Consider the following 15,924-nt stretch of genomic DNA (forward strand, 5'->3'; position numbering starts at 1 on the left):
AATAACAGAAATAATTCTTACTATTATTTGCAGTTTTTACTGATAGCCTTTAATTTTATTATGACATCATTATATTCAAACCGCTTCACAAATTTATAAATAAACAGGTGATCGTGCCCGAATTTTATAGGACAGTGATGTTGCACAATAATTTAAAAAATTACCTATCTTATTATAAGATTGAATCTTATCTTAAATGTTATTACTGTCATAGTTTTCTATTTTATGAATAAACTAGTTGTTGACCACTATTCAATGTAATTTTTTAGAGTTAAATATTCGCGCTAAATTCGTGTTAAATAATTACTGACCGAAACTCATTAAAAGATTAACGTATTGACGTTTAATCAATGATCTGATAACATACTGGGTCCAAATGCCACTTGCTATGTCCCAATATGGTTTTTTAATTCTGTATAAAAAAAATCTTAAAAATCGAATATCATTTTCCAATATTCATTTACAATGGTAATAAGTAACAGTAATGTGCTAAGTTTTTTTCTTAATACGCCTTACTTTTCTGAACGTGTATCTAATGTTAATTTTCTTCAGAAGAAATTCTGACGTTACTTGTCTAAAAATGTCAGAAGTGCATGCTTGTTTACCTAATTTTTGTAACTAATTTAATTTAATAATTTTAGCTGTTTAATTGTGTAACGTAGATATATTTGCGGTTCCAAGAAACTATTTTTATTTTCCTTACATGCTTAAAATATGCATTACGCGAAAAAGTATTTGTGATTCTCGAGTTTCCTGTAAGCTATGTGTTGCTGTGTTACGATAGTTGAGTTGGCACTTGCCCTGTGTCTACCTCGAGGTTTTCAGTGGAACCAACCGTTGTAGAAAATGACGTTATCATTGCGGTCGAACGCAGCTCAATGTATGATAATGCAAATAACAAAGCGTGGCTTTATCTAAAGCGACAGCATAAGCGTGCCAGCGGCGGCGCGCAACGGACGGCGGTAACGACGGTCGCTCTCGGGCCGACGACACCCGGCGTCTGTCACTCGAAACCGTCAACACAACGGGACTCCGACGTTCATAAACACAATCAGCAAAGCATTCACGAGTCAGACGAAACGCGTGCACCACGTGCCTGTCTAATATTAGACCGAAAGTAAATACGTTATTGGATCGCCGCACAGCTACCGCACACCAAGAAACACGCGCGCCCACATGGACAATATTTCCGTGTTAAAATCATAAATGTTTTTTTCAATATATTCAGTGAAAAGAAACAATGACTATCCAGAGCAAGTGGAGGGAATATGTCGCTGCACTCAGTGGTTAGTGTTTACCTCTATTTTAATATATTAATATTTTTTATTGTTGTTTTAAAGTTGTGTTATCTCTGCTGGCAACACTGTCATTCTGTCTCGGCCAGTTAGTAACCAAAACGACAAAATATTGTTTGGTCTTGTTTACATTTGTTTGTACACAGTTATTATTTACGTATCACTTTTTGTTAAACAAGGGAAGTTATGTATAACATTTTGACTTTAGAGTCATACTCGTTTGTTACATGCATATTCATGATATACATATTTGAAATAACTTGTACGCTAAATTTACTTTTAAATTTATGGTCACGATGATGTTGCGATTTACAAATTATTCAGTAAATTTGATTTTCACTTTACTGTGTTGGTTATTGTACTATTGAATAGCATTAAATTAATATTCTTAGTACAACAAATGCTCGCAACTCGCAAAGTTCAATGGCATAGTTACTTTAATGACACGACTACTTAGCTGTAAAAAATCATACCTTTTTAAACCACAGACAAGACACTACATACATTAATTATTGACAGAATAAACGACATTATGATTCGTTTTTTTGTGTCGGCTGTTTTGGTTTATTGTTTTATTTCTTTTTCGTTGTGGTCTTAATGTATCGATGACCAGTTTCACAAGCATACTACTAACTTATTTTATATACACGCTATATTCTGATACATACCAATTCTAACATGAAAATAGGAAAGAGTAGCCTAGTTGTAATGAGTAAAATAAAAGTAGTATCTGACACATCCTGAAATGATGTTGTACATCAATGTTTCTCACAGTATGCTCCTCGAAGCCATAGGGCTCTTTTAAAGCTGGCATTTCATAAGTATACTAAATATTGCCCGCGACTCCGTCTGCGCGGGATTAATAAACAAACTTAATTAGTAGCCTGTGTGGTTTTCGGACTATGTTCTACATCTATGCGAAATTTCAGCGAGATCTATGATATCGTTCTGGAGATACCTTTTAACAAACATCCGCTTTTTTATTATTAGTAAGTTAAAAATAAAGTAATAAGCCTACATAATTAATAATACTGAGAAAAGACATTATTTTGCGCGGAACAAGTCGCGGTATAGCTAGTAAGAATATATCTATTTAAACCTGTTTTTAGGAACACTTAACATTCGCAATAATAATACTGATAATCACAGAAAAAACACTCTCGACATTTCCAACTGATGAATTCATTTGCATTTATAATTGTACTAAGTAAATAAACAACTTGGGACATATATGTACCTGTCTAATCTTACCTTTACAGCATTATAATCTCGCACCAAGTTCGCGCTCTTGACCGATTTCTCTTAATTAAGTGTGCCACACATGCGTTTGCAACTAATACAGAGTAGCTACGGACAGAATGTTTTACAAATTAAAATAATAAACAATATCTAATTAAGTACCGAATTGTTCACGCCAAATGTAAGAAAGGGAGAAGGTTTTTCAAACTAATTCATTTAAAAAATCATACTAGTATTATTAATGCTTAGATGGATGGATGGATGTTTGTTAGAAGGTATCTCGGGAAAGGCTCAACGGATTTTGATGAAATTTGGCACAGATGTAGTCTACTCACTAAAGTTTTTTTTTCTAATTCCGGACGGAGTCGCGTGCAACAGCTAGTATATCATAAAAGCTGTATTATCGGAGTAAAACTAACCGGTGGTAATAAGCAAACAGTAGTATCATATAAGGTTTATTTAGGTTATCTATGATGCACAATCTATAACGTACTATGATAGTGAAGTACGCATTACTAGTTTTACTCGTTTCGAAATTAATATTTCAACATTTTCATATCAAACCATTGACACAAATAAACGATTATTCAAGTACTAATTTCCATTTAAGTAACTAGTATTATTTTCACGGAACTTTATGAATAAGGATAAGAATCATTTTGTGTGAGTTGAATGAAAAATTCTTCATAGTTACATATTATAGAATTATTTCCTTTTGGCAATAAACACATCTTTTTCTACTTAAATGATAATAAATATACGTCCATTGCATATATATATAACTGGCGAACACATAATCTTACTAATATAAATGAGAATATTCAGATGGATGGATGTTTGTTTGAAGATATCATCGGAACAGCTCGACACATCTTGATGAAATTCTGCACAGATGTAGATAGGCTGGAGGAATACATAGGTTACTAATTAAGCTTTTTTTTTTCACTCCGTGCGGACGGAGTCTCGGGCGAAAGCTAGTCTAATATATTTATATTTTAAAGAGATAGAAATACGCTTTATCAAGTGTTCAATACGAATTTGCGTAAATTATTACGCCTCACAACCAACAAAAATTAGAATCGTATTAACTTTTCCGTGTAATTCGAAATATATAAAAATTATTTTAATAAAATAACCAAGTGAAAACATGATTTTATCGAATGAAGTAAGGTTTTATACAATAAAAGTGTGTCCAAAATTATGAATAGCCATATTAAGGGGCTGTAAATGTCAAAAGGCGAATAATTACGTGCAAAATTATTGGTTTTTCGTCCTTGACCTGAATCGTCTGAAGTTATAGCTTACCTTGTTGAGGTAAAGCATGACATTTGTCGATAATCGCTAAAGGTAATTAATACTGATACGATAATACAATTATTTCCTACCTTGTCTGATAACGAAGTATTTAAACAGTTGCGTCTTTGTCTTTATAACAAAAGGAACCATTTGTCATTGGAAAAATAATAAAGTTCACAAAATGAGAGGAAATCTATCGCTTTCTTTTGTTTTGTCCTCAACACAAGCGTGATAAAGTCACAGTTTATTTTACTATGTAACTTTGATGAAATACCCAACCCAAAGCACCTACAATAACATAGTGTCGTCTCTTTCTTTTTCTTAGAGAAAAGCAGGGATAATAAGGTTTTGTAAAGCTGTTTGTCAATGGAAGCCTAAGGAAATACATTTCGATTGTGTTTCATAGTTTTAAATGACCAGACATCAGTTTTCAGAGATTAAAATCTCTGTATAAAACTGATGTCATTTTCTTTGACAAAACCGAGATAACAATAAGTTGTATAATTTTTTGGTCTCAGAAACTCACGGTTACTAAATTAATTCAATTTTTTTAACAAGTAGGTCAATGATATATCACAAAATAGAAACACTAAACACAATGAAACTAAACATTACTAAAATGGAATGATTTTATATACGCTAACCAAATATAGCTTTTGCTAATATTATAAAGATACGAATGTCTGGTACTTTGTTCTGTTTCAACTTAAAATGGATTTAAAAAGATCTTTCATCTTATATTTTTATTTATTTATTAACTAGGCCTTAACTTACTAACTTGGCCAGCGTGGTTGACTATGTAGTAGGGTAGGCTCCGAGCCTAGTCCATCACCGGCGACTGAGGGTTGCCTCCCCCCCGAGAGGGAGCTGCCTCGGGCAGCTGGCGCAGACGGGGCCGCGGACGAGAGCGAAAGCGTGCCCGTGGTCCCGTCCCGATGCGTTGGAGGAACAGAGGGGTTTAGTGGGTATGCCTCCGCTATGGAGGAGAATCCCACATAACTACCGCGTCTCCCCCGGGGCGCGGAGTATGCATAAAGCATTCCACTCTGAAAAAAAAAGGGTAGGCTCCGAGCCCGAGCGAGTGGTTACGTATAGTGAGCTGATGATGAACTCCATTCATGCAGCCGTTCTTGAGATACCTTCTAACAAAGGTCCACCCAACCATCCATCCATACATTCAAATATTCGCATGTATAATATAATATTAATAATAGTAATATGAAATTAATATTCACCATGCTACGAATACGTGAAAACAAAGATCGTTAATAATACTATTTTATTTTATTAAACAAAAACTTTAAAATAAAAATTAAGCTTGATAACAAAAAACGTGACTGTAAATTACCTCAAAGTGAATGCAGTCTTATTCTGTAAAAAAAATATTAAACATTTTTAAATACTAAATACAAATTTTATCAATACTTTTTTTACAACTATCCTTTTAAGATAAATTTTGAGACAACATTAATATTTGCTTTTATGAGTCCATAAAATTAAAAAAAATAATGGCACTTTACTCGGACTGCAAAGCAATATTCTTTTTGTTAATTGTAATTAACATGAGTTTATTTTTAAAGCTAAACCTGTTGTAGACGTATTAGTATTTAATGATTTAATCCAACACGAGAAAAATATGTATCAATAAAGTGTTTCACGAGACGTTTGTTATAATTGAACTGACATTATGCAATCATTTATTAACACCAATCATTATAAAAATACCTATAATTATGTAAATATATATTATCTAATTGATTGATTACATACACTTGGATAATACGCTTAGTCTTTATAATAATACTAGCTGTCGCCTGCGATTCTGTCCGCGCGGGATTAAAAATAGATGTTGGCCGATTCTCAGACCTACTCAATATGCTCACAAAATTTCATGAGATTCGGTCAAGCTGTTACGTAGGAGTATGGGAACGAAAATTGTGACACCAGAATTTTATATATAAGAAGGATAATTTATAACTCAACTAGCTGTCGGTCGCGACTCTGTCCGTGCGGAATTAAAAAAATCTTAGTAGCCTATGTTTTCTTCTCAAGGCTATGTTCTACATCTACGCCAAATTTCTTCGAGATAATAAACGTCCATTCATGATAATAATAAACATCCATTTATACATCCAAACATTCGCATTTATAATATTAGTAAAGTATGATTTATAAATTTTACACTAGATCAGTGGTTCTCAAACTTTTTTGACTACAGAACACTTATGAGAAGCGAAGTATTTGACGGAACACTAGATCCTAGTTTAGATTATTCCATGACTTAGAATTTTTAATTCTTTTCTTATGTCCTATATTTCTGAATCTTCTGGTCACATTCGAGACTAGTTAACTTAAATATGATTTAAAATATACGATGTTTGATAAAGATTGTTACTCTAACCAGAAATGAGAAAAACCCTCGTTATGTCGCGGAAAAATATGGACTTAATATATTTGCGCCATTTAAAAGGTGATGTAATAAAGACGATTGAAGCGCCCTCATGCCAGGATTCTTAAGTTCTTGGTTAGACTATATATGTATTGAAATTTAATGTATTTGAAACATTTACTTCTTCCAAACTTAATAGCTTTGTTTTAGACAAATGCAAAGAGGATCATTTAAAATGTGCACATTTAAGAAAAGTATAAAAAACTTTGTATTTTAAAGACAACATTGCAATCGAAATGAACATGAGTTATTACGAACATTTGTTTTAAAACATATTGTTATCTCTTCCTTTTCAAAGAGAATGAAAGGGATGACACTTAGAATGTTTCGACACTGAAAACCCACTTAATCGTGAACATATTTCAATTACAAATATAATGAAACAAAATTGTACACAAAGTGAAACTGCAAAATCGATTCAATTTTCTAACTACATTATCGTTCTCGTATTTGTAAACAAAACTATAAAAACTTTTAAAGTCTGTTTCATTGTAACTCGGTCATAAAGATTTCTCCAGTTACTTTAACATATAAATAATGTTATCTACGTTTTTCAAATGAGCTCAATCTAGTATCTTTACATCAAACTTTTTCTTTAATCCCTAAAGTATTATTCAGTTTCGATATATATGTATAAGACGGACAGAATTAAAAAAAAACTTTTGACGGCGGCTAAGCGTTTGATAAACCAAAAAATTAAAACGAGACTTGGGTTAATTTTATAATTCTATATATATAAAAGAAAGTCGTGTTAGTTACACTATTTATAACTCAAGAACGGCTTTACAGATATGGTTAAAAATTGGTGATGAGGTAGCTTAGAGCCAGGAGACGGACATAGTATACTTACTATTTATTCATTTTTTTTTCAATTTTATGACTTGAAGAGTTGCTTTTAATTAAAATTACTAATATTATAAATGCGAATGTTTATATTGATGTGATGTGGATGTATGGATGGGTGGGCTACACTAATTAAGTTTTTTATATATCCACGGGGACGGAGTCGCGGGCGACAGCTAGTAATGAATAAATGACTTTCGTAATCGATTGAGTTGAAGGCGTTTCTTTGCAAACTTGTTCTAAATAAATAAAATAATATGAAGATGTTGCACCATTAAAGAATAATCTTGTGTTATTAAATGAAATTTAATATATATATTATTGATTTTAGATGAAGTTATAATAATAAGAATCTACACTAATAGCATTTTAAATTATTTAGACATACACAGACATTTCCATGCCATATCAAATGAGTCTGTCACGTAATATGTAGCGTAAAATAACCAAAAAAAATTAATCAATTTATCAAATATGTAAAATAATCAGAGATAAATCAAGGTGAACCACAGATTCATTCGCGACAATATCTTGTGACAGTCTGTGGTCAATGACGCGGGATAAATACGAATCTATTTATAATATTGAATATTTCCTGCAGTATCGCATCTGCTAAACAAAATATTTGATATTAAAATATATTATCTATAACGTTCATATAGATGAACGTTGAATTGCGTGAAACTATAAGGATAGCCTTACTCACAAAGTTTCACGCAATTTCTATTTGATTTAGCATATAGCGATCTCCATATTTCAATTGATCCTGTTAGACGTTACTAAACACGTAATGTATCTAGATGTATATAAACAAATTATATGAAGCAAAACCACACACGTAAATATACATTTAAGTTGTTTCAGACTTAGGCCACAACACAAGGCAACGTAAATCGTCGAAACTAATATTGTTCCGTCATTGAATTAGTTCCGTCGGGAGAATCGCGTTGCGCGTACTCCATACACACGTTGAATTGTCGAAGCGAGTCGTCTATTCTATCAGTAGAGGCATAGTGATAACATGTGCACTGTATAGGTTTGCTCCGCCATCTTGAAAATTGCTGCGACTTTTCTCACGGCAATCTTTGGGGCTAGACAAAGCACATTCGATTCGAAGCGATTCCATAGCGAACTTCAAAAATGTATAGAACTAACCCATGACAATCACGTGACTTATCGAAAGTTATTCTCAGTTGCAGAATGCACTTTATCTAGATCCGCTAGACAAACAGGTTGCGAGCAACTGTGTTTATGCGATGTTCGCGACGCGCGATGTGTAGGAACTTCTAGAACATTGTATTGCGTAAATCGCGTAGCGACTAAACTCGCCGGGTTTCAAAGATTTACGTTGCCTTGTGTACGAAGGGCCTTAGATAACTTATATGTATATTACCTCTTTCTGTTTTTATTCAATACATTTGCCAATAGTTTGTCCGGTCTTCAGAACCTTCCAGTAAGTCGATGGCCTTTTATGAGCTTGTTTGCAACAGGCTAAACTGATAAAAAGTCAACTTGTTTAGCCTACCAACCGGGTTAGAAACCGGATGGCCCTCATTCTAGGCTATTCCTGCTAATTAATTAAAAAATTATAGTTTCGTTTGATATTCACTTGCCTGTTACGTTGTAATCCTTTTTATTTGTAAGAGTTTTTTTTTTCTCGTCAGCCGTTATTTGGAAGTTACTGTTACGCCTGTTGCGACGTTACTGTTTTTAAATATGATTTGTTAGCTTTAACTTTTGTTCTAGAATCAGATGTGTGAGGTATTCACATCAGACACGTGGTCAACAACAAAAAAATCTACTGAGTCATTCTTTACAGACAGGCAAAATATTTGACACGATTAATAACTGATTATAAGACCTCGACCTATTGATAAAGTGATTGTGTACTCAAGTCTAGAAGTTTATTAAAAGAAAAAAAAACTTATATTACCTACAGTGATAATTTGGTATAATTAACTTTTATCCTTATTATTGTCAATTTTAAATTATCTCGTAATTATTACTACTTAGTACTTTGCATTTATTATATTTTGTCATTTTAACCCTATATCTGTATTTATAAAAGTAACCAGCTGTCGCCCGCGACTCCGTCCGCACGGAATTAATATCCTATGTGTTTGTAAATTTCATCGAAACCTGTTCCGCCGTCCATCATCATACATCCATCCATCCAAACAGTCGCATTAATAATATTATAATATAATAGTAAGAAGTAAGAATACGAAAAAGGGCACAATATTAAGATTGTCAAATATGTTTTTTTTTTTGGTTTAATAAAATATTTACAGGATTTTTTTATTAAATCAATTTTGCATACTTGACATTATTAATTCGTATAAATTCCACGACCCTTTCTGCTTTCGGTTTTAATTTGAGGTTTCAATAATGTCAATATATGAAAATTTAATCAATTTCATCAACCTTTTCTCGTAAAGGTTTCCGGCCATATATAAACATGGAGGCACATAAAACTTGTACCTAATAGGCATTTACTTGTTTCTGATACTAATATTGTAAATGAAAAAGATTGTATATTAGAAGGTATATCCAGAAGGGCTCAACAGATCTCGCTGAAATTTGGCATTGATGTAGAACCATAGACTGGAAGGAAAGATAAGCTACTAAGTTTTTTTATTTTGCCGCAAACGTTGCTAGTGTGTATAAAATGAAAAATAAATTGAATAAGTGTGACATTTTTGCTCTTAATTACTTCGAAACCTTACAGGTGCAACAACGACCGTCTGCAAATATTTAATGTAACTGTAATAATAGAATTTCATACACATATAAGATTTTAGAAATATGATTACGAATACAAATACAATTGTATTGGTAGCTAGCGATCGCCCGCGACTTTGGCAGCGCAAAATAACAAAAATAGCCTTTATTATGTCCGTAAACATCGGCTACCTCCCAGTGAAAGTCTAGTCAAAATCGGCCCAGCAGTTTCAGAGTTAACGGTCGTCCTCGACTTCGTTAGCGTGAAATTCATAAAAAAAGTAGCCTTCGACATGCCTGCACACATCAGCTATCTTCCAGTGAAAGTCTCGTCAAAATCAGTCAGACTATTTCTGGTTACCCGGAACAAACGTGGCTTGCGGACTAGACAGACAGTCAGACCGATAAAATTTTAAAAATCATTTTTATAATAGTTACATGTAAAGCGTACGCGAAATGTATTATGTTTTTTTTCGATATCGCATACAGACACACCAATTATATTATCTGTAGAGATTTATAAATGAATGTAGAATGTCATATCTACATGATAAGTTTACATACACAATGAATTACAGTCAATAATTAATATATTTATTAGGAAATCATATTACAAGTAGTTGAATAGTTCGTTTACAAACGGACATGAGTTTACACAAACATTACCAATGTCCTCGTTAGTGGTCTCGTGATAATAAAATTGATATCATTTTTTATTTCCAAAAAAATACTTATCTACATTCTATACATCAGCATTCAAGACAATGTTTTACAAGTAATACTAACACTAAAGTAAATAACACATTTTAGTATAATTTAATTTAAAAGTTAATCTTGTAATTTAAATGCCGCACCGATAACCTTAATGCCTTCACTGTGATTTTTTTACTATACAAATCGAAATAAATTTATTTTTGTATTTTAGTGATCCACTGAATAGATTTTGACGAATTTTTCTTAGAAATATAAAAAAAAAAATTTTGTTTGCTTAACTATGATTTGGCTATGCTTTGAATGTCAGGAATCAGAGATTTTTTATTTTATGTGGCATTGGTCGTTGCAATGCATGCCGAGTTCACAATATCTGTTGCCCGCGACTTGCGTGGTGTTAAAAAACTTAATTAGTAGCCTATATGTTCTTAACTATGTTCTACATCTGTGCCAAAAAATAGATAGTAGCCGATTCTCGGACCTACTGAATATACATATAAAATTATATGAGAATCGGTCAAGCCAATTCGGAGGAGTATAGTACAAATAATGTAACACGAGAATTTCCTATATGAACATTGTCAACAGTATAAAATTATCTCTCAATTGTATGCTTCAAATGAACGTTTGACGCAGTTCTAATTCAGTGTTTATCTTTATTGTTTACTAGAGCTTCCCCTATGATGATCTGTTTTAATTAACTACTATGATATCTCGTATATTATTGTAATCAAAACGTTTGATTTCCTTGTATTACACATATAGTTTGTTTAGACTGAAGTTACAATTATTCCAACGATAACATATTTCCACTTTATCGCGAGGAACAAGCTCACATAATGTTTATTTACCTACCTCAATGTCAATAAAATAAAAAGAAAGTAATTTGATGAAATAAAGTCTTAAATGATGTTAATAAAAATATAATTTTAATAAAAATATAACTTGTCACTCCGTCCGTACGGAATGAAAAAAAATTTAACCTATGTTCTTCCAGATTATGTTCTAATCTTAGCCAAATTTCAGCGAGATCCCCGCAACCATGGAGATACCTTTAAACAAATCCATCCATCCAAACATTCGCATTTATAATATTATTAAGATTATGTTAAAATTTACTATAATACGTAATAATTGGCGCTTTGGTGATATAAATTACAGATTAAAATAGAACAGGATTAATATTCCCTAATGAGGCAATTAAATCTAATTTGAATCAACCAGTTTTGGTTCTGTTGATAAATACGTTGTTAAAAAAGTTGTTAAAGGTTACTTGTTTAATGTATGCGAAAATTTCCATGTAATTTAAGTATAAATATAAGTAATGAATGGATGTAAAAACAATTTTCCATCAATTACTCACGAATTATTCGGAACCGGTACTGGCTACAATTTAAAACAACGTATTGATATATGTTGTCATCCCTTACATTATCTTTGACAAAAACAGAGACAACGATATGTTTCAATATGTCAAGCCAGTGGAATTTCACGCTTACTATGACAAATAATGAAAAATCCGCGGCTCCACGTGCAAATGTCACGGATTTATCTTATTTGGCAGGATAAAAATCGAAGATCGATAATTGTCAGTTGTTCTACCACATATCTTAAGTGTTCTAGGGCTATAACACAAACGGTAGTCAAACTTCCAAAGATCTTATTTTTAATTGTATCATAAAAATGTTCCAGCGACGCTGATCACGGCGGCGGCGGGTACGACCGTTGGCTGGACATCGCCGACACTGCCGCTCCTCATGGACAAAGATTCGCCCATACAGACAACAGCTGATCAGAGCTCGTGGATCGCCTCGCTTATGATACTTTGCTCAGGTATATATAATATATAAATCAATAATTATGTGTTTAATTCTCAATCCCACAATCCCATCAGAATACTTTAAAAGACCCTGAAATCTCTGCTATTGTTCTGTCAGATGGTCACATGGGCACTGCAAAATTGATAGTATTAAATTAAATATACAATAAAATATTAAAAATAAAAACGAATAGAAAAGTATCGTCTATTTTATCTTAAAACCACAAATACAAGTGATTGGTGCAATTTTAATTAATATGGTGGATAGCGTATTTCCTAAAGCAAAAAGCAGTGCGTATTGTTGTAACGAGTATTTTGAACAATGTGTTTCCTCGTGTGTGATATAAGGTCATTATGTTCACATAATGTTTCCATTGTATCTATTCTTAAAGGAATAATCGATTAATGCAGGTATACACAATGCCTTAATCATAAATTTCAAGAGCAGAAATTTCCATTAACTACAATAATACTATATATTTTAATGATGATATATTCATATATAATTAAAAACATCAATATTTAAAGAAATTCTTTAAGGCAATTAGCTAAATTAATATTGAATAACTATTCATTATTCAATATTAATTGTTAGCCACAAATAGTAAACATTGCATCATTCTTATACTACTTTAAAAGCAAATTATCGTAGATCATGTTGGAAATTCCTTGAATATTAAATTTGCAATAAACAACAATGGGCACGCGTAATGGTCAATTTTAAAGTACCTTCATGTGACAAAACATTTTTTTTTTAAATTGAAATTCAGTTATATTTCTTTTCAATTCCAGCTGTCAGTCCTATACCGGCATCGTACCTCGCAGACAGAATAGGTACGAAAAAGACGTTACTTTTGGCGGCAATACCATACATCGTCGGCTGGATTCTGGTCATGTTAGCAAGCAATGTACCTACAATCTACGTGTCGAGGCTGATATCGGGCCTCGGATATGGCATAGCTTACACCGCCGCACCTATGTATTTAGGTGAAATTGCATCAAACGAAGTCCGAGGCGCAATGGCCACACTTATCACTGTTATGTCTAAGGTAAAATTGTCCAAATTAGTTGAACATTAAATCTTATTGATGTAGATTCTAAAAGGCAAACATAAAATCATTGATTAAAACACAATTAACTTCTTTGTCCTTAAACAATGGAAAATCTAATTGTTGTTGGAACTGAAATATATTTCTTAGTTTTCCCTTTTATTGATTGATTTAAAAGTACCTTTCTTGTTAGATTGTAATTCTTCTAAAATTTTAAATCACTGTAACACTGTTCCGATTCGAAGATGTAATTTAACAAATTTCCATATTTACAATTTCAGTTTGGAATCCTGTCGCAATATTGCATCGGGCCGTACGTGTCGATGCTCGGCCTGGCCAGCTTCAACATATCAATACCGATTCTCTTCGTAGTAACATTCAGTGCAATGCCCGAATCTCCATATTATTACTTGAAATCAGGGCAACACAACTTAGCAGAAATATCTCTAAAGAAACTCCGGGGAAGAGGTTTCATGAGAGAAGAACTAGATTGTATGTCACATTTAGTGAATGAAAATATGAAAGAGAAGAGCAGATGGAAGGATTTAGTAACAGTGGGTGGTAATAAGAAAGGACTTATTATATTATTAGGTATATATTTCACGCAACAGTTCTGTGGGAGCACAGCTATAATAGCTTATGCCCAGCAAATATTCGGAGCTGCGGAAGGTGGACTGGGAGCTAAAGAATCTTGTATATTATTTGGAACCGTACAGTTGTTAACTTCAGCTATATCTTCACAGCTAGTCGATAGATTAGGAAGGAAGCCATTGCTGTTAGTGTCATCGTGCGGTGTCGGTATAGCCAATATTATTATAGGAGCTTACTTTTTTATGAAACACGAAAACAGTGAATACGTCGTTAATCTAAGCTATATTCCTATCATTGTGATACCTATTTTTATATTTTCTTATACTATAGGATTAGCTACAGTACCGTTCGCTATAACTTCGGAAATATTTCCAACGAATATCAAATCAAAAGCCACTTGTGTGATACAAATATTTGTAGCTTTAATGACATTTGCCGTCACCAAGTTGTACCAAGTGATTGCAGATAATTTAGGAAATTACGTGGCGTTTTGGTGTTTCGGTTTGTTGTCTGTTGGTGGTGTTATATTCATATTGATACTTTTACCAGAAACAAAAGGACAATCGTTTGCTGCCATCCAAGACAGATTGTATTCAAATGAAAAAGTTGTTTACGAGAAACAAGATGATCATATGAGCAGGGTTAAAATTAATGTATGACATTTTCGAAAAGTCTTCCAAATAGTTTGCTATTAAATTATTCAAACTTTCGTAAGACATTATACTAAACTGATATATAAACACGGCTAAGCACTCACGTATATTCGTCCGGTGGCGGCACCGACTAAATAATACCAGTACCACTCATCCTGATGAAGGGCCCCCGATGGGCTCGAAACTAGTTGGTGCCACCACCGGACGAATATATGTGAGTGTTTAGCCGTGTTTATATATCACTTCCAAATAGTAACAATTTAAATGATGATGCATTTTGATAATATATTTTATATACGTACTTACTATTTATTATCCGTCCTCGGCGGTGGAACATTCCGTGCCTTTTTTACAATTGTCTGTCGTATAAATTTAATACACGTAATAAGGACAAATCAAAATACTATTTTTTGCATTAAAACGTTTCTAAAATATATAAATCGCTCTAATACATTCAGAAACAATTATTACATATTTGTTAAAAACATATAATTCGTTACATATTATTTCTATATTATATATTTTTTAATATTACTAAATTGTATTGTGTATTTTGTATTACGACTAAACTAATCTAAGGACGGTGAAAATTAACATAAAATTAATGTAAAATTAATATTATGTAAATTTGGAGATTTTTACGACAATGTGCAAAAACAAATATCATAATTTTTGTATTCCCTAGTTAATCATAACCAGTTATATATTAGTTAACAGTCTACTTAAAAAGGTATTCAAGCAAGTGTTTATATTGCGTGATATTTATATTTAAACATTTTAAACTTGAATCTCCTGTCTTTAGCTGAAACAGCATTAAAATTGTACTTAGTTATAGATAATTTTATATTAAAACATCACATAGATATGTAAGTAAAAAAATATTTCTAGATTATAAAATATTAGTTTAAATGCCTGAAAGGCGTGTAGAATAAAAATAGGTTATATGACCTTTTCAATATACTTTTAAGATACTATGGGAGTCGCTTTTAGCAAATTTCCCGCTTTTTGTGTGGAGGTAAATTTCCACTGGCGCAGCAGTAGGCAACTGTTTACAAATAGCAGACGCAATATTCAAGAGTCGCGCGTCTAACTCCTAAGTGGAAATACGCTAAATGGAAGGGCTTTAACTTATATTTGTATTGTTTTTATTCTGTAATTGTGATAAGTGCCGACATTCCGAGTGCCTTAATATATCATGTGCCATTCATTGATTAGAGGTCACTGGATTGAGCAATTGTGTCAACTGAAGATAATTTTC

At 32.5% G+C, this 15,924-nt stretch overlaps 1 protein-coding gene across 1 annotated transcript; it reads left to right on the plus strand.

Moving 5' to 3' along the window:
• The first annotated feature begins 725 nt into the window (after positions 1-725).
• Positions 726-14,773, plus strand: LOC106124279 (facilitated trehalose transporter Tret1). Its single transcript, XM_013320771.1, has 4 exons — positions 726-1,286; positions 12,247-12,387; positions 13,166-13,422; positions 13,704-14,773. Exons 1-4 carry the CDS (start codon positions 1,241-1,243, stop codon positions 14,670-14,672), a joined length of 1,413 nt encoding a protein of 470 aa, XP_013176225.1. The 5' UTR covers positions 726-1,240; the 3' UTR covers positions 14,673-14,773.
• Positions 14,774-15,924: the final 1,151 nt, after the last annotated feature.

Source organism: Papilio xuthus, unplaced genomic scaffold (genome assembly GCF_000836235.2).
Source record: "Papilio xuthus unplaced genomic scaffold, Pxut_1.1 DF825946.1, whole genome shotgun sequence".
NCBI lineage: Eukaryota > Metazoa > Arthropoda > Insecta > Lepidoptera > Papilionidae > Papilio > Papilio xuthus.